Source organism: Leopardus geoffroyi, chromosome A1, assembly GCF_018350155.1.
Source record: "Leopardus geoffroyi isolate Oge1 chromosome A1, O.geoffroyi_Oge1_pat1.0, whole genome shotgun sequence".
In the NCBI taxonomy this organism is placed as follows: Eukaryota; Metazoa; Chordata; class Mammalia; order Carnivora; family Felidae; genus Leopardus; species Leopardus geoffroyi.
In genome coordinates this window covers 111,171,204-111,198,382 of record NC_059326.1, presented here as the reverse complement: position 1 = coordinate 111,198,382, position 27,179 = coordinate 111,171,204, and the positions used below count along the sequence as shown (strand labels likewise).

General features: G+C 38.3%; 1 protein-coding gene and 1 long non-coding RNA gene across 2 annotated transcripts; both read left to right on the top strand.

The window, feature by feature from the left end:
• The first annotated feature begins 375 nt into the window (after window positions 1–375).
• SAR1B (secretion associated Ras related GTPase 1B) lies at window positions 376–24,712 on the top strand. The gene is made up of 7 exons (XM_045489260.1): window positions 376–632; window positions 11,494–11,570; window positions 15,395–15,514; window positions 20,002–20,067; window positions 21,563–21,666; window positions 22,856–22,987; window positions 24,070–24,712. Exons 2-7 carry the CDS (start codon window positions 11,513–11,515, stop codon window positions 24,184–24,186), a joined length of 597 nt encoding a protein of 198 aa, XP_045345216.1. The 5' UTR covers window positions 376–632; window positions 11,494–11,512; the 3' UTR covers window positions 24,187–24,712.
• Window positions 16,813–17,597, top strand: LOC123603872. Its single transcript, XR_006715085.1, has 2 exons — window positions 16,813–17,312; window positions 17,537–17,597. It is a non-coding gene; the product is annotated as an uncharacterized LOC123603872 (long non-coding RNA).
• Window positions 24,713–27,179: the final 2,467 nt, after the last annotated feature.

Here is a 27,179-nt window from a genome sequence, read left to right as displayed (position 1 = left end):
TAAGGGGCACCTGGGTGGCTCAGTCGGTTGAGCATCCGACTTCGGCTCAGGTCATGATCTCACAGTTCGTGGGTTTGAGCCCCGCATCAGGCTCTGTGCTGACCGTTTGCTCAGAGCCTGGAGCCCGCTTCAGATTCTGTGTCTCCTTCTCTCTCTGCCCCTCCCCCGCTCACGCTTTGTCTCACTCTGTTTCTCAAAAATAAATAAATGTCAAAAATTAAAAAAAAAAAGATTTATATAAAAAAAATAAAATAAAAAGGTACTTTAAAAGTCTATTTTTGAAAAACGATAGTCATGGATAATTTTCCCAAGCTAGAGACTCGCGTTTCTTTCTCTGCCTAGGCCCTCAGGCCTCTGAAGCCCTTTCGGGCGGAAGTGGGGAGACCAGATTGCGGGAAGGCTGGCCCCAACCACCAGGCTCGCTCAGCGTGGGGACTGGCGGCGGAACCGCGCGAAGGCGGAACTTTGGACGGGTGGAACTGCGGTCTTGCGGACCGTCGGGAGTGAAACACCCCCCGGCCCGGAAGGACCTGACGCGAGCTGGGACCTCGGCAGCCATCGCGCTTTGCCGTTCGAACTAGGAGGGTGTGGAATCGACGCCAAGCGAGGAATTGCGATCTGTCTAGTAGCAGGTGAGTGGCGGTCTCTTCTCCTGGTAGAACCGACAGGCGGCTGGCCGCTGTGGACCCTGGGGAAAGCGCACTTTTCGGGCCTGGGCCCACTGGGGCCCCTGCTTGTGGCCAGGCAAGAAAGGGGTGCCTGTTTTCCTCTCCGGAATCTGCGGGCACTGAGGCGGAGGGGTTCCTTTGCTGCTCCGCAGGGGCCGCCCTGATGGTCCGCTGCACAGCACACCTGCTGCTGTCAAACGGTGCGTTATTTCAGGAAAGAACGAGGGGACTCTGCCGTAGGCAAGCCCTTCTTTCCCCTCCGCCTCGGTGTCCTCACCTGGTAAGGTGAAGGCTGCAGGGATCACTGACAGCTCAAAACCCTGTGACGTCGTGTGTTTTCAGTTCTCCCAATTCGTGTGGGGGCAAAGTGAAATTCCTTACTAGTGCAAGTTAACGTTTGTTCATAGTCCAAGTCCCAGTTGCGTGGGGGGAAAGATACACAGTTGGGTGAAAACTGTAACGATTTATAGGTTGTTCCAAGATTTTCCAACTTAGAAATTTGTTTTGACAACAGCTAAAACCGTGACCTCTTTGGCTGAAAGAACCAAACTCATTAGGAACGTAAGGTATTTGGTACATTGGGCAAAACGAGGTGAAGGAATACTTTTAACTTTATAAATTAAACCTAATATTATTTGCATATTCATCTATCAAGCTCACTATTACCACGTGTCCTACTCTGTAGAATATCCTATGTTCACTGTTAAAATACCGGTTAAGAGTATGCCGCCTTGAAGCAAATGAAAGAGAAGGAAACATTTACTGACTTTCCTATGAATGCGGCGCTAGCCACAACAATCCACTAAGGAAGGTAATGGTATTATCTCTGGTTTACAGATGAGGAATAAAGGAAGATTTACAATTTGTTAAAAATTAGTGGTGCTGGTATGTCAAAGCAAACTGTGTATCTAATATTGCTTTAATGATTTACATTCATCACCAAAATACTTTGAACTTTAAAAACTAAGCTTATAGTTCATTGGCATTTCCTGAGTTTGCAGAAAAGGAATGTTTTGCTTTTATTTTAGAACTGTTAGACAAGCATTGTTAGTAATTAGGAGGATTAGCATTTCAAAAAAAGTACGCTTTAACTCTCTTTCCTTTCACTTCACGCAGGAATTGAGACAAAAGATTAGGCTATCAGAAATGAAAATCACTGCCACAGTATTTGAAACTTATAAATCAGAATTCTGTAGTAATGAGTCATTATTTCTTCACCCTTTTCTTTAAGCATACTTGGCTGATACTTTAATGATTTCTCTGCAGAACATTACTAAGCAAATACCTTTAAAATAATGCTGTTGAAAAAATTTTCTTGTGTTTAGCTTTTAGAACAGTTTCAGTTAAAAGTATTTTAAGAGGGTGCCTGGCTGGCTCAGTCGGTGGGGCATGCGACTCTTGATCTTGGGGTGGTGAGTTCAAGCCCCATGTTGGGCCTAGAGCTTTCTTTAAAAAAAGGATTTTAAGGACTGAATTTGTCACTAGTATCAATTTTTACTTTCTTAATTCAGTATAGGCAAGTTCAGTACTCAGACTCACAAACTTTATTTGTAATACAGTGTTCTTTCCCCCTTTTAGCACTTAAAAAAAAAATCCTTTTCATATTTGATACAGGTTTAACCTTTCAGTGAGTGTCATTTTTCCCTAAAGGAGACTTGAGTTTATACTTATTGTTGATTACATGAATGAAAAAGCCTAATTCCATTATTATGATTGCTATGCATTTAATCCTAAATTTTTTTGAGTTTTCTATTTATATCACTGTTTTCAAAACTTTAAAGGCTATGGAAAGAAAATCTAACAGTTTTAGGGGAAAGTATTTATAGGGCAACATTGTCTTGAAACATTTAATATTGTTCCTGTCCATCCTTAATAATGCACAGAGCCTTTCTGAAATTCTTTAAAACATAGTCAAGCAGAGTTTGGCCTTCTTTATATTTCTGCTACTATCTGAATTCAAAAGAGAAGGGTGCATAATTCTTAAATTAGCTTACAGATAGTTTACTGATCTTAAGGAATTTGTACATGTTTTCATCATAAACCCGATGGAGTTGGGTAGAAATTTATGATTAATTTTTTTCTAGTAAATATCTTTACCTAGAATTGGAGGAAATTATTCTAGTACCTTTTCTGGTTACTGTCAGTGATGTTGTTGTTAATATTTAAAGTAAAATCAGGGGGCACCTGGGTAGCTCAGTCAGTTAAGCGACCGACTTCGGCTCAGGTCATGATGTCACAGTCCTTGAGTTCGAGCCCCGCGTCGGGCTCTGTGCTGACAGCTCAGAGCCTGGAGCCTGTTTCAGATTCTGTGTCTCCCTCTCTCTGACACTCCCCTGTTCACGCTCTGTCTCTCCCTGTCTCAAAAATAAATAAAACGTTAAAAAAAATAATAAAATAAAAAAAAATAAAGTAAAATCAGTCATTAAAAATATTAAAACTTGGGGACCTAGGCTCAGTCAGTTGAGCCTCTGACTCCTGGTTTTGGCTCAGGTCATGATCTCAGAGTTAGTGAGTTCAAGCCTCTCATGGGGACACTGTCCATGCAGATCCCTCTTGGGATTCTCGCTGCCTCTTCCTCTATGCTCCCCCCCTCAATAAATAAATAAACTTAAAAAAAACTGTTGGGGTGCCTGAGTGGCTCGGTCAAGTGAGTGTCCAACTTGGGCTCAGGTCATGATCTCCCAGTTCGTGGGTTTGAGCTCCACACTGGCTCTGCACTGACAGTTCAACAGTGGGGAAGAGCCTGCTTGGGATTCTCTCTCCTTCTTTCTCTATGCCCTTCTCCCACTAGTGTGCACTTGCTCACTTGCACTCTCTCAAAATAAACTTTATAAAAATAAAAATTAATGAATTAAAACTTTTTCAAAGTTTGTACTTTGAAAGGGTACTTGGCTGGCTCGGATGATAGAAAATGTTTATCTCAGGGTTGTGAGTTTGAGCCCCATGCTGGTGTAGATTACTTAAAAAAAAATAAAATCTTTAAAAAGTTTGCGATTTGAATTTCAATTAATTTAGTCTGAATGAGTTAATACTACCTTATATTGTGTAGTTTTCAAAATGTTTTTTGGGTACATTATCATAATTAATCATTCTTAAAACTCTTTGAGGCAGATGGCATTCCTGTTATATATAAGAAGAGACTGGAGCTCAGAAAGATTGGCTTTCCCAGAATGAAATAATAGTATTTCAGAAGATGCATATTAAATCCAGATTTTTAAAATTCTAAGATAGGTACTCACTCTAACCATAGCTCTACCACCCTTTGCTTCCCCAAGTTATTAATGTATTATCTCTATAATCCTACGCTGGTGTTATAGTTGTCTTTTTAGACTACAGGAGCTTTCATTTTTATTTCTTTATTTTTAAAAAACTAGCTTTATTGAAAGACCATTCACATACCATAAAATTTATCCTCTTGAAGTATGCAATTCAATGTTTTTAGTATATTCACAAGGTTATGCAACCATCACTTTATTCCAGAACATTTTCGTCACCCAAAAAGAAACCCAGTACCTATTAGCAGTCACTCCCAGTTTCCCCTTACCTCCCCTGTCTGACAACCACTAACCTATTCTGAGAACTTACATGTTTAGGATGTTTCATATAAATGGAATCATCCATATACGTTTAATGGGACAAGGCTTAAGAAGTTATTTGTAACCTTGAGGTTCTGCTTCATTACACTCTTTGTACTGATTTTTATGTTACTGGAGTAGATCACTTTTCTAATCTGCACAGGCCTCTTTCCTGTTTGTTGTTCATGCAATAAATAAATCTGCTGACGTGTATATGTTTCCTTATTCTTGACCTTTGCTCTTCACATGTCTTAATAGTGTGTTCGTGGTGTTGTGTAACCTGTTCTCTGGGCTCAGGTATCTGTTTGTGGCTAAATAACTTTTATTCTTAGTTGGGCATTTTTACTTCTACTTTAAAATGACTGACTCTTAGCTGTTTTAAAGTTCTTAGAAACCCATGACTTTATGCAAATATAAATATCTCATTATCTTCTAAAGCAGAGTTTCCCCATATATGTTAGTAAATTATTTCTCTAGGGGGGCGCCTGGGTGGCGCAGTCAGTTAAGCGTCCGACTTCAGCCAGGTCACGATCTCGTGGTCCGGGAGTTCGAGCCCCGCGTCGGGCTCTGGGCTGATGGCTCAGAGCCTGGAGCCTGTTTCCGATTCTGTGTCTCCCTCTCTCTCTGCCCCTCCCCCGTTCATGCTCTGTCTCTCTCTGTCCCAAAAATAAATAAACGTTGAAAATAAATAAATAAATAAATAAATAAATAAATTATTTCTCTAGGGACAAATTTTACAATAGCAAATTTGGACCATCCTTATTGAAAAAATCGTTTTTCCCTCAAGGTTTACCTCATTCTCCCCTGCCCCCCCCCCCCCCATCAATCTCAGAGCTCTTACCTCACAACAGTCATCTTGGGTGAGCTACCCCCCCCTTTTTTTTTTTTTTTAGTAATCTCTACACCCATTGTGGGGCTTGAACTCAGGACCCCGAGATAAAGAGTCGTATGCTCTATGGACTGAGTCAGCCAGGCTCCCCTTCAGTGAGGGCTTTGTCACTTGATTCACAGGCTTGCTCTCTAGAGCTGTTCTTCTAGGTGATTGTGCAGTCAGTGTGGACTGTAGACCATATAGCTCCAGCCTTGCTTCTCACAGCTTCCACTCAGTTCTTCGCTCAGGCTTTTCAGCTGTCTATGCCAGAGCCAGGCCTTGGAACTTAACCACTACGCAGACCTGATCCTCATGAGTTTTTGAACCTTGAGCTCTCCTCCACTTTGCTGACATAATTCTGGTCCACCTTTCACTTGTCTCATACTATGACTATGTCTACATTTGCTTTTCAACCAGATATTTTCCCCCATTCTCTCTTTTCTGTGAGAAGCCTGCCTTTGCTCCCCTACTTTATCCCCATATATTAGTTGCCTTTGTACCTTTAGCCACTCAGCCTGAACTTTTTTTTTTTTTTTCAACGTTTATTTATTTTTGGGACAGAGAGAGACAGAGCATGAACGGGGGAGGGGCAGAGAGAGAGGGAGACACAGAATCGGAAACAGGCTCCAGGCTCTGAGCCATCAGCCCAGAGCCTGACGCGGGGCTCGAACTCACAGACCGCGAGATCGTGACCTGGCTGAAGTCAGACGCTTAACCGACTGCGCCACCCAGGCGCCCCATCAGCCTGAACTTTTGATCACACCACTTCAGCCTCTCACTAGTACTCTCGAATTCCAGTTCCCCTTGTCTTTTTTCACTTCTAAGCCCTATTCATTCTGTGTTCTCTAAAGCTGACACTCACTGGGAAGGGAGGGTGGCAGGGAGAGGGGAAAATTAGAAATCCCTGCAGATGGGCAGTGCTGTGAATGTTTTTCAGCCCCAGCCAAGCACTTGGCTCTTGTTAGCACTCTTTTAATTTGATCTTTTCCCCACAGTAGGTCGCTGTCTATTCTAATCCTCACTCTGCTCCTCAGAAAATTCTCTATCAGACTTCCTCACTTTTGGATTCAGATTCCTGCTACTTCCAGTGTACATTGTCTGGCCCTCCTTACTTCTACTCTTAGAGGAGGAGATGCACTCTCATCCCTGGCTTCTCTTGAGACTTTGCCCCTTTTGGTTAATTCCTTCCTTCTCTTTTTCTTTTATCTTTAATTTCTCCCTTTCTGCTAGCTCCTTCTTATCAACATTCTCGAGCCTTACCCTCCTTAAGGCTTAAGAAGAAAGAAGACTTCTTAAGAAGAAACTCCCATTTCCCTCATTCCATTTCAAACTCTTTGAAAGAGGAATCTTTCCTTACTCCCTCCATCTATTGACCCTCTATCCAATTTGCTTCTCAGTAATAACAGCAATCAGGTATTAAGTACTTATTTTGTGCATTTTATCTCATTTGATCTTTACAACACTCAGAGATTTTGCAGAAGGAACTTGTCACACAGGTCATGACTCTAGAGACCAGCTCTGGTGCTTTAAGTACTGGCCACAGGCTCTCCTGTATTTTTGTTCCATGCAGGCTCCTCATGCTCTCAGCATTTGTCTCCTTGCCACAAAGCAAGCTGTGACATCTCTGCAGCTGGACTTCTTGGGGCTAACTTCTTTCCACTTGTGCCATCACCTCTTCTGATTCTTCTCCCCTTACTGGGTTCTGTCAGTTCTTCCACCCCCATCTGTCCCTTAAAGTCCATCTCAAGTGAAAACTCATTTCTTCTGTAGCATTTGGCTCATGCTTAAGGCAGGAGATCTTTAGGCAGAGCTGGTGGGGGAAATTCTGATGTTGGGAAGGAGAATGAGCAGAAGTTTTAAGATGATTAAGTTCAGGTCACCAGCAGTGAGTGGGAAGTGGTTTACTTTGGTTCAGGGAAAGCTATAAATGGAGGATATGTATTAAGCTTGTAAAGGTGGCCAAAAGGTTTATAGTCAAAGTTCTGGAATACTGGACTAGGAGTCTGAATCATTTTTCATCTCACAGACCTCCAATGGCTCTCTATCCACAGGTATAGGGTGACCATATAAATTTCACACCTCATCAGGATGCTTTTGAGAATGAAAGGACACACTATTGATAATTATACCGAGATAACTTTGCTGAGACTGTCCCCAGCAAACGAGGAGTTATAGTCACCCTGACTATGCAACAAGTCAAGTCTAAGATGACATTTTCATAAAGCCACTCTGGAGGGCATGTACAGACTGGTACAGACAAAATATGAGGTTAAGATGGTAGTTCGGGAATGTGATTTAAGGTTCATCACAAAGTAGCTCCTGTAGGAATCAAAAGAATGCTGAGACTACAGAAATTGATAGAACTGGGAAATAAGCAACTGGATGGGGGATGAGAGGGAGAGAGAGGAATTACATGTCAGAGTCATAAGGTGGAGTGATTCAAAAAATGGTACATAATCATTTAAACAAATATAAACCTTTAAAATTTTGTTACAAAGCTACTGCAATGTAGGAGAAAGGGCGTGGATCTGGAAGTCAGAAAGACCCAGGTTTGGTACTTAGATGTGCCAATCATTAAGACTTGAGTTTTAGCTATTGCAACTTCAGTTTCTTCTTCTGTAAAGTGGGGACAATAATGTATTTATTTTGGGATGCCTGGCTGGCTCACTTTGGTAGAGCATGTGACTCTTGATCTCAGGGTTGAGTTCAAGCCCCACGCTGGGCACAGAGCTTAAAAAAAAAAAAAAAAGCAGTATTGGGGCGCCTGGGTGGTTCAGTTGGTTAAGTGTCAGACGTCAGCTCAGGTCATGATCTCATAGTTCGTGAGTTCGAGCCCCGGATTGGGTTCTGTGCTGACAGCTCAGAGCCTGGAGCCTGCTTTGGATTCTGTGTCTCCTTCTCTTTCTGCCCTTCCCCTGCTCGCTTGCTCTCTCTCCCCCAAAAGTAAGTAGGCATTTAAAAACAAACAGTAGGGGCGCCTGGGTGGCGCAGCCGGTTGGGCGTCTGACTTCAGCCAGGTCACGGTCTCGCGGTCCGTGAGTTCGAGCCCCGCGTCGGGCTCTGGGCTGATGGCTCGGAGCCTGGAGCCTGTTTCCGATTCTGTGTCTCCCTCTCTCTCTGCACCTCCCTGATTCATGCTCTGTCTCTCTCTGTCCCAAAAATAAATAAATGTTGAAAAAAAAAAAATTAAAAAAAAAAAATAAAAACAAACAGTATTTATTTTGAAAGGTTGTTGGGGTGCTTAGTGGTCACATAAAGTGCCCGGTATGTTAGGTCATATAAGTAGAAGAAATAATAGTAACAGCAGCTAACATTGAAGGCTTAACTCTGTGCTATATACTTTGTGTGTAGTAATTGATTTAATCTTCACAACCATCTCAGATAGCTACTATTACCCCCATTTTACAGGTAAGGATATTAAAGTAACTTGGCTAAGGTAAATGGTAAGTGGTAAAGTCCTGGATCCATAGCTTCTGTTTTTAACCTCTTGACAAATCATAGTGCTCATAGGGATAACTGCTATTTTTTGTTTGCTTTGCTTTATTAAATTGAAAGACCGAGTAAGTATTGTTTCTTATGTCCGTATGTTATAGTAGCAAACATGGAAGACCAAATGCCTGAATTTAGTCTCATATTTCTTTCTCATTCTGACTCCTGCCTCCCTTGTTAGCATCTGTTGAGTGATTCATTTTGTGGCCCCCTAACCAGTCACATCATCTCACAGTACCTGACTTTTTGCTGTTCTCACTTAGTTTCACACCACTGCACATAGTATAGCCCTCATGACCACTTAGCAAACTCTCATTTAATCTTCAAGATTCAGGCTGAACATCACCCAAGAAACCTTTACTTACCTACAACTTGTGGCCGTTGTAGAAGTGTGCAAGGAAGACTGGTTTTCTCTTTTCTTATACAGAATACAAAGTATATTTGTGAGGGTACCATACCCTTTCCTGTTGTATTGCTTATTTTTATTCTGATTTTATGTTGTTATGATCATTAATCCCCTCATAGCTTATGATTTACAATATGGGCATTTTTTTTCTTTGTGTTTATATAAGTCTTGAAATTCTATAGGGTAAGTTGTTACCATCCTAGGTAATATCCTATTCAGTTTTAACTTTTTTCAGTTAAATTACATTTGTATAGCTAACCTACCTCTCTAGACTATAACCTTTTCAAGAGAAGAAGCCATGTTTATCATTAGTATTTGTATCCCCTATGGTGTCTAACTCAGGGCCTTGGACATAATATGAATTTAGTAATCATTATTGAATTAAAATATCTCAGTAAACCATTGCTTTGATTCTTTACAGTGAAAATTATATCTTACTTAAAAATCTTCAGAAAAGATAAACCACTTGTATATATTTTTTGTGACTACAAGTTTCAATTTCTGCATAACCTAGCATAATAATAGAAGAAGATGTAATTTTCAGCTTCAGTAAAATAAGAACTTGTAACAGTGGATTCTTGTGTGTATATATAAGTTGCTCTTCTAGTTTTTATTCTTGTGATACTGACACATGAAACTTCGTTATTTGTGAGTCACTCTCAGTCAGGAATGGACTGGTTTCAAGAGCAAAATTCTTCTCTTGCTAGTTCAAGTAAGGAACTGAAAGAGAGGAGAGGCTATTGCCTGGATCCAGGGAATCCCCTAGTAAATACTGGCAGGCCACCTATAAACTGGAGGTAGGTTGACTCTCACTCTCAAGGCAATGTAATCCCTTAAACACCTTATCCTCAAGGAATTCTGAGTTTGGTGGGCCCGTCTGGGTCACAGTTGGCAGCCCACTGGACTGAGAGGTGGTTAAAGAAAGCAGTGCTGTGTGTCACACTTTGTCTGAAGAACGTCAAAAATAGCAGAATCCTTCAAATTGTTCGGACTTGGCCCAAATTTTGGGCCTGGATTTTGTTTACCTCTAGAAAATGAACTTTGTTGATCTGAAAGTATACTTTTGTATATTCTTTCATTTCTCAAGAGGTTTTTTTTTCCCCCTCTTCTTTCCATATTAACTTTATTAGTTATCAAGAACATGTCAAAAAATGCTAAATTGAACTATACTCTGTATTTTCTACTGTGATTTAAAAAAATGTTTTTTAACATTCAGTAATATGATTAAAATTTGAAAAATGCACTAAGATTACAAGCCCAGAAATCGACCACCTGATATCATTTGCTACAAAAGACCAAAAGTAATGGAAAAGGAGGTTTTACTCCACATAGGTATAATCAGACTTGAAAACTTCATTATCATAAATTTCCTTTCCTCTCTTTCTCCTTGCTTTTTCTTCCTCCACTCCAAGGTTTTGGTAAGTATTTCATAGGCCATATATACCTTAACTTACTCTTGAATATAGATTATTTCCAAAAATTTTCTTACATAACACTTTGATGCACATCTTGATACATAAAGATTGTCTATATTTAGGACATTTTCTAAAAGTAGAATTCTTGGGTCGGATAGTATAACATACAGATTACTGCCAAATTAGTCGTGAAAAAGATTTGTAACAATTTATACTGCCACTAACTGCATCTTTTACCACATCTTTTCTAGTTCCAGCTATTACAGTTCATTTTCAGGTTTGCCACTGTGGTTGGTAAAGAATGGTCTCTAGTTCATATTTCTATTTTAATTAAAAAATTTTTTTGTTGTTTTTTAAAAATAGAGGCCTTTTTTCCCCTTTCTTTTTAAAGTAAGCTCTACACCCAGTATGGGGCTTGAACTCATAACCCCGAGATCAAGAGTCGCATGTTCTACCAACTGAGCCCCACTAGTTTGTATTTAATAGCATTTTGTGTTTTATGCATCAGTAGGTATCTGATTAGATCACCTTGGATAAGAATAGCTAACTCTTGGGGCACCTGGGTGGGTCCGTCAGTTAAGTGTCTAACTTTGGCTCAGATCATGAGATCACGGTTAGTGAGTTTGAGCCCTGCATTAGGCTCTCTGCTGTCAGCACAGAGCTTGCTTCAGATCCTCTGTCCCCCTCTTTCTCTGCCCTTCCCCACTTGTGCGTTCACTCTTACATACTCTCTCTCAAATAAACATTAAAAAAGTGGGGGGAGCACCTGGGTGGCTCAGTCACTTGAGCCTCCAACTTCGGCTCAGGTCATTATCTTGCGGTTCTGTGAGTTCGAGCCCCACATTGGGCTCTCCGCTGTCTGCATGAGCCCGTTTTGGATCTTCTATCTCCCTCTCTCTGCCTTTCACCTACTGTGCACTCTCTTTCTCAAAAATAAATAAACAACAACAAAAAAGAATGGTTAAACTCTTTATAGGAAGGTTGTTATAGGATTGTTTACTCAGAGTTCATGTTTAATGTTGTTGGTGTTTAATGTCAACTACTGAATTCAAAACACTTTATTTTCCAGACTCTATAAGGATTTGGATATGTCCTTCATATTTGACTGGATTTACAGTGGTTTCAGCAGTGTGCTACAGTTTTTAGGTAATGTTGGCCCTTTGTTCTCTATTGTTATCCCATTTAATCATACTTAAATAAAAGTGCTTATTTGTCTAGAGCCTCTTTATGTATAATCCACTAGTTGTGAATGTGAATTTTGAAATCATACAAATGTGTTCAAATTACTCATTGTATATCTCTTATAAATTATGTAATCTTGGGCAAATTACTTTCTTTACCTTAGCCTTAGTCTCCTTATCTGTAAATTAACAGTAATTCCTACCTCTTTTAAGGTTGTTGATAGGAATATTATTTACAGGAGTAGCTACCTGTGATTAGCCAGTTTACCTAAAAAGTTTCTGAGTGCTTTAGATACTTTATCTCATTTAATCCTCACAGAAACTCACTGCATTATTTTTGTTATTATAAATTTATGTTCCATCAAGTGCCTTGTAAATGGCAGCATAAAATCTGCTAAATGAGACTTGTATACCCAGCAGTTCTGACTAGTGATTTTCCTCTCTTTATAGATATTAAAGAGGAAAAATCATAGCATCTCATTCTCTTACTGACATTCTTAACTTCTCACGTTTTCCAGTGAAACAAGCTTTTGATTGACTTTTATGTTACCATGTACACAACTTTATTATTGTAGTAATTAATGAAGATGTTCTGATCTCCTGTTTTCGAATCTTACCCTAAGTTTAGTCTCCATGTAATCATCATCTTGAACTGGCACAAAGAGAAGCATTTCATGTAATTACAGAGTTGTCAACGTAACTCCTAACTGGCCACAACTGTACTTATGAATTGTTATCTCCTATATAAATATTTTTTCTTCCACAAACATAATCTTAACCAAGGAAATAAATTTTGTTTGGAAAATACACATCTTGTTTGACACTATATATTAAAAGGATAAAAATTTAAGATCAAATTTTATCAGTCTTTTTATTTCTTATATGGACCTCAATATTTGCAAATTTTTAAAAACCAGTTTTCTTTTTTTTTTAATTTTTATTTATTTATTTTTGAGAGAGAAAGAGAGCGTGAGTCGGGGAGAAGCAGAGAGAGGGGGAGAGAGAGGATCCCGAGCAGGCTTCTCACTGTCAGCACAGAGCCCAATGTGGGGCTCAAACTCACAAACCATGAGACCATGACCTGAGCCAAAATCAAGAGTCGGTCACTTAACCGACTAAACCACCCAGGTGCTCCTTTTTTTTCCTTTTTAAAATAAAATCCCTCACATTATCTTATACTGTCACTCTACTACAGGTCAAATATCATATCTTTCCATACTACCTCCTCAAGAATTCTTACATATTTTTATCAGACTGAAATATTTTGTTACATATGTACAAAAACTGGGTCAGAAATAAATGTTTTCAACTTCATTATACTGGGATAATCTGGGATGTGACAGGTATCTATGTCTCAGTTGATAGAAAAATGATTTAATGCGGAACTACATTGTGAAGGCAAAATAGATTGACTCATAAGCAGGAGCAAGAGGTTAATAGGGCTAACAGTAGGAGGCAGTGTAGAGAAATGGAAATGAACCAAAGCTTTTGCATCAAAGATGGGTTCTATCTCAGATCTGACCTCAGCATTTGAGCAAGTTAACTTTGAGCCTTTGTTCCCCTCTGTAAGAAAGAGAATAATGTGTACTTCAAAGAGTTATTTTGAAGATTAAATGAAGTAATGTATAATGCTTAACAGTGCTTATCACAAAATAAGGATTTAGTCCAACCCACTTTCAAGATTAAAGTTTAAATGTCCTAGGTGTTCCCTTTTGGATTCTTACCCAGTGCACTGTTACTACTTAAAAGGTAGGAAAGATTGTGATTGCACTGATTAGAAACCACCTGTGTAGAAACGTTTTAAGAAATAGAAGTGTTTAAAAAATTATTAGTCACAGTTCATGATTAAATGAGAAATACAGTATCTCAGCTCAAATAAATATGGAAGACAATCTTCCCCTTAGGATCAGAACTGTTGGGCACTGAGTGATCAAAACATTAGGACTTCAAACAATTTACTTTTTAAGCATCAATGTGGAGAAAGAGTTAGGTATTATTTTGGCGTGAACTTATTAAAAAATGAGTAACCTGAATTAGCATTGCCTAATGTCTTCAAAAGTTCATTTTTTTGATTGAGTAAACATATTTTTGAGTTGCTACTATGTCCCCTGTCCTCATGTAATTCCATAGGTGTTAGACAATTAAATATGGAAAATAAAATTCATTATTGCTACATACCTATAAGAGTGTCCAAAATCTGGACAATGACAACACCAAATGCTGGTGAGGATGTGGAGCAGCAAGAACTTTCATTCACTGCTTGGAATGCGAAATGGTACAGCCACTTTGGAGGACAATTTGGTGGTTTCTTACAAACCTAGACATACTCTTACCATACAATCCAACACTTGTGCTCCTTGGCATTTACCCAAAGGAGCTGAAAACTTAGGGCCACATACGAACCTGCACAAAGATTTTATAGCAGCTTCATTTATAATTGCCAAAACTTAGAAGGAACCAAAATATCCTTCAGTAGGTGAATGGATAAATAAACTGGTTTATCCAGATAATGGAATACTACTAAGCACTAAGGAATTTTGCTTAATGGAATACTACTAAGCTCAAAGAAATGAGCTATCAAGGCATGAAAAGACATGGAGGAACTTTAAATGCATATTACTAAGTGAAAGTCATCAATCTCAATTGACTGTATGATTACATTTATGTGTCATATGCAACTATATGACATTCTGGAAAGGCAAAAATACAGAGACAATAAAAAGATCAACGGTTGCTGGGCAGGGCAGGTAGGGTGGATGAATAGGCAGAGCATATAGGATTTTTAGGGCAGCGAAAATACTTTGTATATTATAATCATGGATATATGTCCTTATATGTTTGTCAAAATACAGAATATACTCTACTAAGAATAAGCCCTAAGGAAACTCTGGGTGACTATGATCGATCAATGTAGGTTCACTGTTGGTTAAAAATGTACCATTTTCGTGAGTGATGTTAATAATAGGAGAGGCTATATATATGTGTGGGGACAGGGAGTATATTGGAAATCTCTGTACCATCCTGTCAGTTTTGATGTAAACCTAAAACTGAAAAAAAGCCTTTAGAAAAAAAAACTCAATATGGAATTTCTCAACAAATGCCAATCTATAAACTGGTCAATGCTCTCTTTTTTCTATTACTTCATCTATCAGTACTTGGTTGATACATTTAAAAAATTACGTGCTTGGTTTTTTTGTTGTTGCTTTAGTTTTATGCAGTCCTATGCATAGTTCAACCGTATTGTCTCAAGGAAATTTGACAATGACCTAAACTTTCTATTGCAAGAACTCACTATGATTTTTATTGTCAAAACTACTTAATTTATTTTCATCCATGGATATCTCTTTAATTTCCCTTTTTATCTCGTTTCATAATACATGATCTCAAGCATTTTTTGTTTCTCTAGTAGTGGACATAGATATTTATTCCTAAATTGTCAAGGGAATCAGCATTTTGGCACTGCAGATAAGTTTGGATAATACACATTCATTGATTGGGACAAAGTTTAGGTTTAAAATGATCTGAATTTGCAAATCATGGTAGATTTAAAACAGCTCTTCAAAACTGAAATTAGACTAGAAATCCAACTTTATTCAAGCAAATTTATAAAATCTTACAAGTTCAAAAGGTTAATAGGTGTTTCTTTATAAAACATCTAGAGTAGAGAAAGTATCCAAATAACTAAACTGTAAATAATTATATTTATATTATACTTTTATTTGAAGTCATTTTACTTGAATAATCTGTCAGATAGCACTTTGACTAATCATAGGTCTTATTACTCTGCAGGATTATATAAGAAAACTGGTAAATTGGTATTTCTTGGATTGGATAATGCAGGAAAAACAACATTGCTACACATGCTAAAAGATGACAGACTTGGACAGCATGTCCCGACGTTACATCCCAGTAAGTATATTCCCCCATGCAACAAACTACTTTATTAAGTGATAATAATTCATAGGCACTAACCAAAAGTTTTTTGGGTTTTGGTGGATAATTGTGATCAGGTGATTTGACCTATTAAAATAATACAGTAAATAATAGCTGACCCACTCCCAGGGTGTATATTTAGATCTTGAAATAATACTCCTATCTTCTTATCAGTTTGTACACCCTTCTCCAGATAGAGGAATTAAGGTTACTTTCTCGGGGATTATAACATGATTGAGGTCTATCCAACCAGATACTGCTTAGGCTATAAATAGTCACCATTACCTTGTTTATTTATTTATTTTGAGTAGGCTTCATGCCCATTGCAGAGCCCAGCATGGGGCTTGAACTGAGGACCGTGAGATTAAGAGTCAGACACTTAACTGACTGAGTCACCCGGGCGCCCCCACCATTACCTTGTCTAGATAACCTAATTTCTTTCACATTTTAAAACTACTATTTTAATCCTTTTTCAGTATGGACAGATTATAGTCATATTATACTTTGTTAGTTACTCTCAACTTATTAACCAGTTATTTTTCTAGTCTGAGAAACCTCAACAGTATCTAATATAAAGACCACAGAATTATTCAGAAAAACAGGGCACATATTGATACATTTATACAAAGTTTTAAAACAGTTTAAAAAAATAATTTACTGTGGTTTCTTTAAGACAGACTACCCTGAAAGACATTAACAATGATTCTGTAAATCACTTAATACATACCATCCTTTATATAATACATACTATCCTTTATATAAACATTAAAGTGACAAAATTATTAGAACATACGCCTTATAAATATCTGTGACCTTGCTTTTACTGTTGAAAAGTCTATGAATCAAGTCGACATAGAGTAAAATGAATTTTAATAGTTTTATTGAGTGGCTGGGTGGCTCAGTTGGTTAATAGTCCAACTCTTGGTTTTAGCTCAGGTCATGATCTCACAGTTCATGAGATCAAGCCCTGCACTGGGCTCTGCACTCACCGTGTGGAGCCTGCTTGGGATTCTCTCTCTCTCCCTCTCTCACTGCCTCTCCCTGCTCACTTTGACTCACTCACTATCAAAATAAATATACTTAAAAAAATAAAAATAAAAGGGATGCCTACATGGCTCAGTCAGTTAAGCGTCCAACTTTGGCTCAGGTCATGATCTCAGAGTTTGTGAGTTCAAGACTCACATCAGGCTCTATGCTGACACCTTGGAGCCTGGAGCCTGCTTCAGATTTTGTGTCTACCTCTCTCTCTGCCCCTCCCCCACTCATGCTTTGTCTCTCAAAAATGAATAAATGTTAAAAAAAATTTTAATAAAAATGAGAATAGAATTGAGAACAGGGCCAAAAAGTGGATAATATGATAGTTATTTAATTCAGTAAATATTCAGAGAACAAGGACAGAGAACAATGACAAAAAGTACCATTTTATCGATGAAATTGATAGTGAAGTTGGAAAAGGAAAACTTCATAAAATTTTTTTATATTGGGAAAAGAGTGGGGCTAAGATCTTATTTTTAAGTTATCTCTGTACCCAATGTGGGGCTCAGACGTACAGTGTACGCTCTACTGACTGAACCAGCCAGGTGCCCCCATTTTTAAATTTTTTGATATTGCTCTCATTTATTCAACAAATATTTGAGTACCTACTTTATGTCACACATTATTCTAAGTACCAGGACTAAAAGCAGTGGCACAAAATAGTTGCCATCTCAACTTTCCTACAGCTCACATTCATTTTATCTTACATTTTGCATTAATCAAAAGCATATGTGAAAAGGTAACATGTTAAGCGTCCGACTTCAGCCAGGTCTCGATCTCGCGGTCCGTGAGTTCGAGCCCCACATCGGGCTCTGGGCTGATGGCTCAGAGCCTGGAGCCTGTTTCCGATTCTGTGTCTCCCTCTCTCTCTGCCCCTCCCCCGTTTATGCTCTGTCTCTCTCTGTCCCAAAAATAAATAAAAAAATGTTGAAAAAAAAATTAAAAAAAAAAAAAAAAGAAAAGGTAACATGTATCTACCCTATGATCTGACAGTTCCATTGCTAAGTGTGTATCAAGGAGAAATGAAAACATATTTTTACCAAAATCTTTGTACAACAGTGTTTATGCCAGCATTATTTGTAATATCCCCCAACTGCCCCGAACAGCTCAAATAGCCATAAAAAGAAAAAAAAAAAAAAAAAAGAAAAAAAAAAAGGATAAACAGTGAAATTCTATTCAATAAGAAAGAGGAATAAACTGTTACATATGGTGCATATTCTGCATGGAAGAAACTGGTCACAAAAAGTTACATACGTTATGGTGTCATTTATATGAAATTGTAGAATAGGCACAACAAACCTGTGGTGCTGGAATTATTGCTTCTGGGAGTGGACATTGACTGGGAAGGGGAAGACTTCCTGAGATTTTAAGAGTTTTCTGTGTCTTAATTAAACTGGGACTTTTTATAAAGTAGGGAGTCTATTAAGGATTGTAACCATAAAGGTGGTTTCCCAGCTACATCCAAGCATTATATTTTCCTTGTGGAAAGAAACACACTTTGAACACAAACTGTATTGATTATTCATTCATTTAGGAGTCTACATAAATAATTTTTTAACAAGAAAGTACCCTGGGGCCTTAGCAGGTGTAATGAAGAGTTAAAATTACACTGAGCCTTTCATTATGATTGTAGGGACTTCTGCTTTTGGCTATGATGGAGTAAGAGTGTCTGGCATTACCCTTCCACTGTAAGCAGCTAGAAAACTGGACAAAAATATATACAAGTGTTTTCAGAACTGGACAATATCTAGCAGAGGACTATGGTTCCTGAGAGATGGAAAACCTTTCTGTATCCAAGCTTTATCACAGAGATCCTTTTCAGACCATGGTGCAGGGAGAGGAAACCCAAACAAAACACAGTAGTCTTGCTGAGTTGAGACAGAGACCAGAATATGGGGATGCTGAGGTGATGAGAGTTTGCTTGGCATAGTACCAGAGGAAGGAGCTCTGCAGAGAAAGAACTCCAGCAATGTTTGTGGCTAAATACCAATCTGTGTGCACAGGGTAAAACTCCCCATGGCCAGTCACAGAAAAATTTCTGGAGAAAGAATAACTGTAGCAGGGCTGTTAACCAAATAATTCTCAGAGCTCATATGGGGCCAGGAATCACTCATGTTCCCACTAGCCAGAAGGCAGAAACCTGGTTGAATACACAGGGCATTCCAAAAGAGACTTCAGAAGAATCATACCTTAGTAATGGGGCTGAAGTAGCTGTAAAGTAAAGACTACTTTAACCTAACAAAACTTAAAAAGTGATCTGCAAGCAGTTTTCCTGCCAGAATAAAGTTCACATTGCTTCAAAAGAATACAACAATGTCTAGCATCCAATAAAAAATTGCTAGACATGCAAAGAAGCAGGAAAGTGAGATCCACAACCAAGAGAAAAATTAATCAGTAGAGACAGACCCAGAAGTGACTAAGATGATGAAATTAACAGATAAGGATGTTGAAACAGCTGCGAAGAATGTGCTTAAGGATTTAAGGAAAATGTGAACAGAATGAGGAAAGAAATGGAAGATATAAGACAGAACCAAGTGGAACTTCTAGAAATGAAAACTTAATACCTGAAATGAAATTTTTACTAGACAAGGCTAATAGTAAATTAGTCCCAGTACTGCAGAAGGAAAGACTTGTGAACTTAAGTCAACACAAAACAAACTATGTAAAATGAAGCACAGAGAGAAAAATGAAAAGAAATTGAACACTCAGTGACTTGTGGGACAGTACCAAGCAGTCTAGCAAACTTACACTTGAAGTCCCAGAAGAAGGGAGAGAACAGAAAACAGTTTGAAGAAATAATGGTGAGAATGTTTATTAAAGTTGTGTTTATCATTAAAGACTGTAACTTGCATAATATGAGAGCTACAAGGGAAAATTATTTCCCTGGTAGCATCTAAAATGAATTACAGGAAAAATTATTAGGTTGAAACAGTTACTTGAATTCACAGCAAATAATTATCTGAATAATTAATATTTTCAGCAGGAATAATAGAGAAGGAAAAAACAAAAGTGTTGGATTTGTGGTGGGTAGTGAATACTAGATTATTACCATTACTTGTATTAAACTGTCAATATAAATTGGAGTATATCTAATTACAACAAATTCTTTTTTTTTTTTATGTTTATTTTGAGAGAGATAAAGAGAATACAAGTTGGGGAGGAACAGAGAAAGGCTGGGAGAGAGAAATCCCAAGCAGGCTCAGCACAGAGCCTAATGTGGGGCTCGAGCCCACAAACCGTGAGACCATGACCTGAGCCGAAATCGAGACACTTAACTGACTGAGCCACCAAGGCGCCCCAACAAATTCTTTTATCAATTCCTAAATGTTTGATTTGAACTTACTTGCAGTTAAAATAAACCAAAGTAGCAATATATACCATGAATGGAATCTGATTTTCTTGTAACAATATTTGGTATTATTATTTAGCTTCAGAAGAACTAACCATTGCTGGCATGACCTTTACAACTTTTGATCTGGGTGGACATGTTCAAGGTAAGATTCTATGACTCTTATAAATAGCTTTATTTTATTTTAACATAATAAAAATGTAGCCATTATTTTCCTGTGCATGAAATCTCATTCTATTCAAGAAAGGCCAGAGTAGACTTAAAATTTAAAAATTATTATCCCTAGATAAGCTTTAAAGCAAAGTGTGATTTTTATGATACCCCTGGTCAATTTAAATCTGAATTGCTTTTGGTGTAAAGTGTGTAAGCAAAATTGAGGTTCTGTTCTCTGTTCCAATCCATATCTCACTGATGGTCACAATTACATTATGATGATGTTACTGCTATGCATTAAAAACCTTCAATGGCTGACCTACAAATAAAACCAAACTCCTTGACCTGGCATTGAGGATCTCTGCAATCTGATCCCACTTTATTTTTTGTCTTTATTTTCCACTGTTCCCTTTCCTATTCTCTGTACTCTAACCAAACCAAACCCCTTGGTGTTCTCCCACCTTTGTGTTTTTAATTCATGCCACCCCCATCTGCACATGAGTAACCCACCTTCAGGGCCCAGTGTAATTGTGGCTACTGCCCCTGAGAAGCCACTCTCACCTATGAGTGCTCTCAACTGTACTTCTGTGGTGTTTAGTGCATCTGTGTAAACGTCTGCAAGTTTGGAAAAGACTGTGTTGTCTCTTCTACTAAACTTTCTGGAACTAGAATCCGTTTTTTATGTCCCTCAAAAGACATGGCAGTACCCAGCACATGGTAATTCATAAATAATGAATATTACAAAGTTTGTGGGCATTGTAAAAACCTCTTATGACAAACAGTTGAAAAGATTTTAAGAGGTTGTGGCTAGTGAATGCACATTTGAAGACATAATAATTGTTTGAAATATATATGAAGTACTTTCCAGAATATAATGGTTAGAGAAAATTGGAACCTAAGGGAGTTTGTCTGAGACTTAATGTCTGTATTGTTTTTAAGATATGTCATAAAACTGAAGTCAGAAAAAAGTTGCTTACCCATAAGGCACCCCTAAAACTTTCCTTTAAAAACCGTCATGGAAAATATTACCTGAATGGTTTCGTTGACTTTAGTTAATTTCTGTTACACAGTTAGCTTTTGTTTTAACAAATCTGTACCCAGTACTGACTTCCTTCTGTCACTGACTACAAATTTATCAGTGGCCAAAAAAACTGATAAACTAGAAATGTCAAAAAATGAATACCGCATATAAAAAATAGCAGTCATCCAATGAACTTAATGTGCATCATTGTCCATTGGTAGCAGATATTAATTCCACTTCTAACATGGGAAAATTGGGACAGAGTGAAGTATTTGACTTGCTCACATCAAGGAAAGCCTTCCTTGTTCTTCTGGAAAGATTTAGCAACACCAGGTTAAAGATTAACTTGAGTGAAGTAGTAGCATCTAAGGGATAATTACACTTGAAATCTTGTTGGATTCTTCCATCAAACCATCTGCTAGGTTTGACCAGCAAATAAAATCTAACTCCTGATTGTTTTTGTTAGCTCGAAGAGTGTGGAAAAACTACCTTCCTGCTATCAATGGCATTGTATTTCTGGTGGATTGTGCAGACCATGAAAGGCTGTTAGAATCAAAAGAAGAACTTGATGTAAGTTAACTAAAACTAAACATAGTTGAATCATTCTGGTAAGCTTGAGGAAATAGGTTGGAGATCTAAGTATCAGAGTGCAGCTTTTGTGCAGCCTCTGATATAACTCCTGGCAGTTTGTGGAGCTCAGTGATTATTCTGCTAGGAATGCAGAGACAGTAGCTTAGAATAATTGTAGCTATGGAGGAAGTGCTAACACAGACTTTCTTCCCGAAGACCTAAGCTCACTCTGTGCAGCGTGCCTTGTATTTTATTTCATGTCTGCAACATACCTGGAGTGGTTTGGTCTTGAGTCCCTGATCATCCTAGGATGCCATTTTCTTCGGGAGTTGTCTGGAACCTGGAAATGGTATAACATACTATCTTTGTCACCACTTCCAGGAGTGAGCAGGTCACGTGTAGCCACTTCTCTCCTCTCCCAGGACAGCTGCTTCGTAAAGGGATTCAGAACAGCAGGGAAGGCCAGGGCTAGATCTGGGACCACAGAGAAAGAAATTGCATGATTTGACCTGACCATGTGTCTTCCTATAGCAGGCAAGTAAATAATTGTTCATGTGGAAAAGTCCAGGTAGGTTCTGTGGTCATGGAACAGGGTCAGGGAATTCCTGACTACTTACTTTGTGCCAGGCACGTGTATATTAACTCATTTAATTCTCAAATCAACTCCATAAGGTAGGTGCTACTATTCTAAATTCTCTTTGAACTTCAATGAGGCTTATTTATCCAAGATGTTACAATTCATAAGCAGCAGAACTAGAATTGAAACCAGTTCTGCCCACCTTCAAGGTGTTCATATTAGTACCTTAGTGATTCAGAGTGAGTAGAGTTGAGCATTTACAGAAGGAACTTTAGGGAAACAGAAGAATTGAGCTAATGGTTTCATTGAGCTCACTTTATTTTTGTTATTTTTTATTTTTTAAGATTTTTTTTTTTTTAAGTAATTTCCACACCCAAGGTGTGGCTCGAACTCAAAATCCCAAGATCAAGAGTCACATGCTCTACTGACTGAGCCAGCCAGTCGCCTCTGAGCTCACTCAAATGTGGGAAAAGTTTGCCAAAGATAGTTTGCAAAACTGACATGATTATGATAGAGTATGAGTCTTTGATACTCATTTGGGGTCTTGTCATAATGAGCCTTTTAGATGGTTTCATATCAACGTCTTGTCTTTCATTTTTTGTTTTATTTCAGTCACTGATGACAGATGAAACCATTGCTAATGTGCCTATATTGATTCTTGGGAATAAGATTGACAGACCTGAAGCCATCAGTGAAGAGAGGTTGCGAGAGATGTTTGGTTTATATGGTCAGACAACAGGAAAGGTAAATAAAATAATTTTTTTGGACAAGTGTGAGTATTTCATTTGACAGTATAAGTGCCTTTTAATTTAATGTTTTATTTATTTTTATCTTCTGAAATACTATATTCCAATACTAGTGCTAATAGTAATCATGGTTATTATTAGCCCAACTGGTGGTCAGCCTTTTTGTTGTTGTTGTTGTTGTCGGGTATAATTGACCTGTAACATTAGTTTCAAGTGTACAACCAAATGTCTTTTTTAATTTTTTTTTTTTCCCTTAAAAACTGTCCTTTCTACATTTCGGTCTTTTTTAATGTCCTCATGGGTTATATTTCTACCACTGAATGAAACCTTTTCTTGGTGATAAACATATCAAAGCTCATGCTTATGGGAAACTAAATTAAAGCTTCCAGAGTTTCATTCATCATAGATTTTCAGAATTAGCCACTAAAGAATGTACTTGAATGTTTAAGCATTCTGGTCGTGTATTTAGGCCCTGAGTTCATCAGAAATCAAAATAAAATGTAAAGTTGAACACAGGAGTGTTTGGGGGATTTTGTAAACATAATACTTTATAATAAGCTTCAAGACACATTATTTTTGCATGCATTTCTACTAGTATTTATTTGGGGGAGGGACCTTAGTATTGGAAAATCTCAGAGTTCACAAAATTTCCTTGGTTATATTTATTCTTTCAGAGTAGAGACATACAGTCTTTGGAAGGAGACTCCTATGTTAGGGTAGACTTTGGTCTGTTTTCTGTGTCTTCTTTTCAGTAAGTCAACTCCCCATTTTTAGGAGATGGCCTTGTTTAGTCATAAACGTACTCAGAAAATGTTTGTCTTTAATATTAGCGAAGCCAGGTTGGGTCATTTTTTTTTTCAAGTCAAAGATTATTTTCATTCTTGTGTGCCTCACAAGCTCACCTCTTCCCCACTGAAAAGAGAGAGGTTTCCTGTGTCTCTAGGGGACTTGTATGCCCAACACCCATGGTTTAGCACAGTCACCCTTTGTTCTAAGATGTATAAGCTGCAATTCTGCTGTAAAGTGGAGCTTTTATTTCCTAAAGGAGTCATCCATCATAATGTCTGTCTTCCCTTCTAGGGCAGCGTATCACTGAAAGAACTGAATGCCCGACCCTTAGAAGTTTTCATGTGCAGCGTGCTGAAAAGGCAAGGTTACGGTGAAGGTTTCCGCTGGATGGCACAGTACATTGATTAACAACAACCTGCATCAGTTCCAGGTCTCACCATTCAGGCCTACTCAGAGATTTGATCACTCAACATGCATAACTTGAATTCAATAGACTTTTGTTGGTTAGAAAACAGATGTTTTTTAGATTAATATTATATTATATCAACTTAATTGGAGTGCAAATTTAAAACTAATTCAATGTAAGTTTGAATATCACAATGTTAGCTTTCTAATTCCATAAAAATAATTAGTTTTTACAGTTTATAATCTGACATTACCCCCAGCGCCATTTGTAAAGAACAACTTTCCAGCAGTACATTTGAAGCACTTTTTAACAACGTGAAATTACAAATGTAAACCATATTTAAAAGCTCATCATGTTAAATTTTTATGTACTATTTTGGAACTAGTTTTTAAATTTTAGATTATATGCCCACCTATCTTAAGTGTACAGTTAATAATTAGCTTATTGATGATTGCATGATGCCTTACAGTTTTCAATATTTTTTCTTATGCAAACGTCATGCAATAAAACAAACCCTAATGTTTGGCATCTTTGTTGGGCAGATGTTTCATTTTAATGTGTCGTAGAGCAACATCATACGTATGAGGAGGTTGTGGGGAAAGGAGAAGGCTTCAGAATTTTTAGAATAATGTTTAAGTCCCTAGAGGCTTTTGCGTTTACCAGGAGACAAGTTGTGTTCAGTTGCAACTTATACCACATTTATCTCTGAATCATGTGTATTTTTAACAGTAATGCTACCGTTAGTAGTGCTGATGGGGTCCATATCCTTGTTGCTGTGGGATCGGCCTTCTGAAGAAAAGCACATCTTTTGGTACAACACAAGGTTAATCTGGGGTATGATAGGTTTTAAAGCTCCATTCTAGTCTAATTCTGAAGCGTTCCAAACTTATTGGTGCCCAGTTTGTTAATTTGTGCCTTTTGACCAAAAGTAGTGACAGGCACCAGGCTCCCCACGTTTAGAGGTACTCCCCACTCCCTTTTACATAATGGTACTCCCAGGGTGGGGGACAAGCAGGATCTTTGTGCCTAGTTTCAGTGTGGAGGCCTGTATGTGTGAGGAAAAAGAAAGCCTCTTCCGCTTCAGTTGTCAGAGATGGGTGAGGATTCTGGTCCTATCTATAGCTCTTCTGCATTGTTTGGCACATTTTATTTCTTGGTAGAAATAAATGAATACTTGTATTTTATTTTCTTTTTTCTTAATTGTTCTCAGCTCTTACTTAATAGTACAAAGGCTTTTTTTTTTTTTTTAACTAATTTTATTATTTTTTAATTTACATCCAAATTAGTTAGCATATAGTGCAACATTGATTTCAGGAGTAGATCCTTAATGCCCCTTACCCATTTAGCCCATCACCCCTCCCACAAAGGCTTTTTTGAAAATTTTTTTTTAATGTTTTATTTATTTTTGACAGAGAGAGAAAGACAGAGCATGAGTGGGGGAGGGTCAGAGAGAGAGGGAGACACAGACTCTGAAGCAGGCTCCAGGCTCTGAGCCGTCAGCACAGAGCCCAACGCGGGGCTCAAACTCACAGACCGCGAGTTCCTGACCTGAGCCGAAGTCGGACGCTCAACCGACTGAGCCACCCAGGCGCCCCAAGGTTTTTGTTTTAGATGTGATGCCTGTGGTGTGATAGTGTCTGCAAGCCTAATAGACTTACTAACAAAATTTTAGTTTTTTTTTTTTTTCAACGTTTATTTATTTTTGGGACAGAGAGAGACAGAGCATGAACGGGGGAGGGGCAGAGAGAGAGGGAGACACAGAATCAGAAACAGGCTCCAGGCTCTGAGCCATCAGCCCAGAGCCCGACGCGGGGCTCGACTCCCAGACCGCGAGATCGTGACCTGGCTGAAGTCGGACGCTTAACCGACTGCGCCACCCAGGCGCCCCAGAAAATTTTAGTTTTTTAAATCACTTCAATTTTCTAAGAAACTGAAGGGTTTTTTTTTTCCCATGTCAGAGATTCTCATTACTCAAATAAGCTGAAAGTGCCAAATATGTATTTTTAAAGACTCTCAAACTTAAGATAGTTCTTTCTTGGTTATAAACTAAGGTTTATAGTGTATGTAACCAATTCCTTTGAGAATAGATTGCTCCACTTCCATCAAGAATAATTTTAATATCAGAATTAGTGTTTTCTGTAGCTGTTTTCCAAACCATGTATTAGAGTCCTTTCTGTCATCAATGAGGTAAGATACGAGGTAGATAGATAAGGATTGATGAATATGACTGGAAGGAATTACCAGTAGCCAAACCAATAAGGTCATTTCACATTTGGTTTTAGTAATTTGGCTCTTCTATTTCACTTTAAGCTTCTTTCCAAATGAAAAATACGAGCTTCCTCCCTGCTTAGAATCCTCAGTGGCACCGTGGGACAAGTACAAAATGATGTATCAACCTCCTGGCTTATTTTGCCACCTGTGCTTAAAGTACTTCTAGGGGTGCCTGGCTGGCTCATTCAGTAGAGCATGTGACTCTTGACCTCGGGGTTGTGGGTTCAAGCCCTGTGTTGGGTATAGAGCTTACTTAAATAAAGTACTCATTTCAAGTGTCCTGACTAAACAGAACTAGGCCTTATTAAAGGTACCTGCCTCTCATTTTTGGTATCTGTCTTCAGCACCAACAAGGACACACCTTTTCTTCAACTATTTCCTTATGTTGTGATATTGAAAAGTCAGTTACCTGTATCATAAACTGGTATAAAGGAGAAAGCTTACTAGTTTGTCTAAAGAGGAAAAATGCTTTCTGGTACCAAATATCTTGCTCCAGAGTTCTCATTCTAGTTCTAACACTGGGATCAAAGAAACAAAGTCACTTTGTGGACCACAGCTAAACTGTGGATATTTTTCCAGTGATGTAAGATTCTTACAGTCTGAACATCCAGAAATGACGCTGCACTTAACAGCACCTGGCTTTCCCGCAGCTCCAGAGAGATGGGCCTGCAGAGTCCCCAAGCCATTGGGCTTACCATCTTGCTCTCCCAGCTCCTCAGAGTCC

Coding starts and splice junctions, on each gene's coding strand:
- SAR1B (XM_045489260.1), top strand. CDS start 11,513: ATGTCCTTCATATTTGACTGGATTTACAGTGGTTTCAGCAGTGTGCTA. Junction 15,515..20,001: donor TGTCCCGACGTTACATCCCA/GTAAGTATATTC, acceptor ATTATTATTTAG/CTTCAGAAGAACTAACCATT. Junction 21,667..22,855: donor AATCAAAAGAAGAACTTGAT/GTAAGTTAACTA, acceptor GTTTTATTTCAG/TCACTGATGACAGATGAAAC.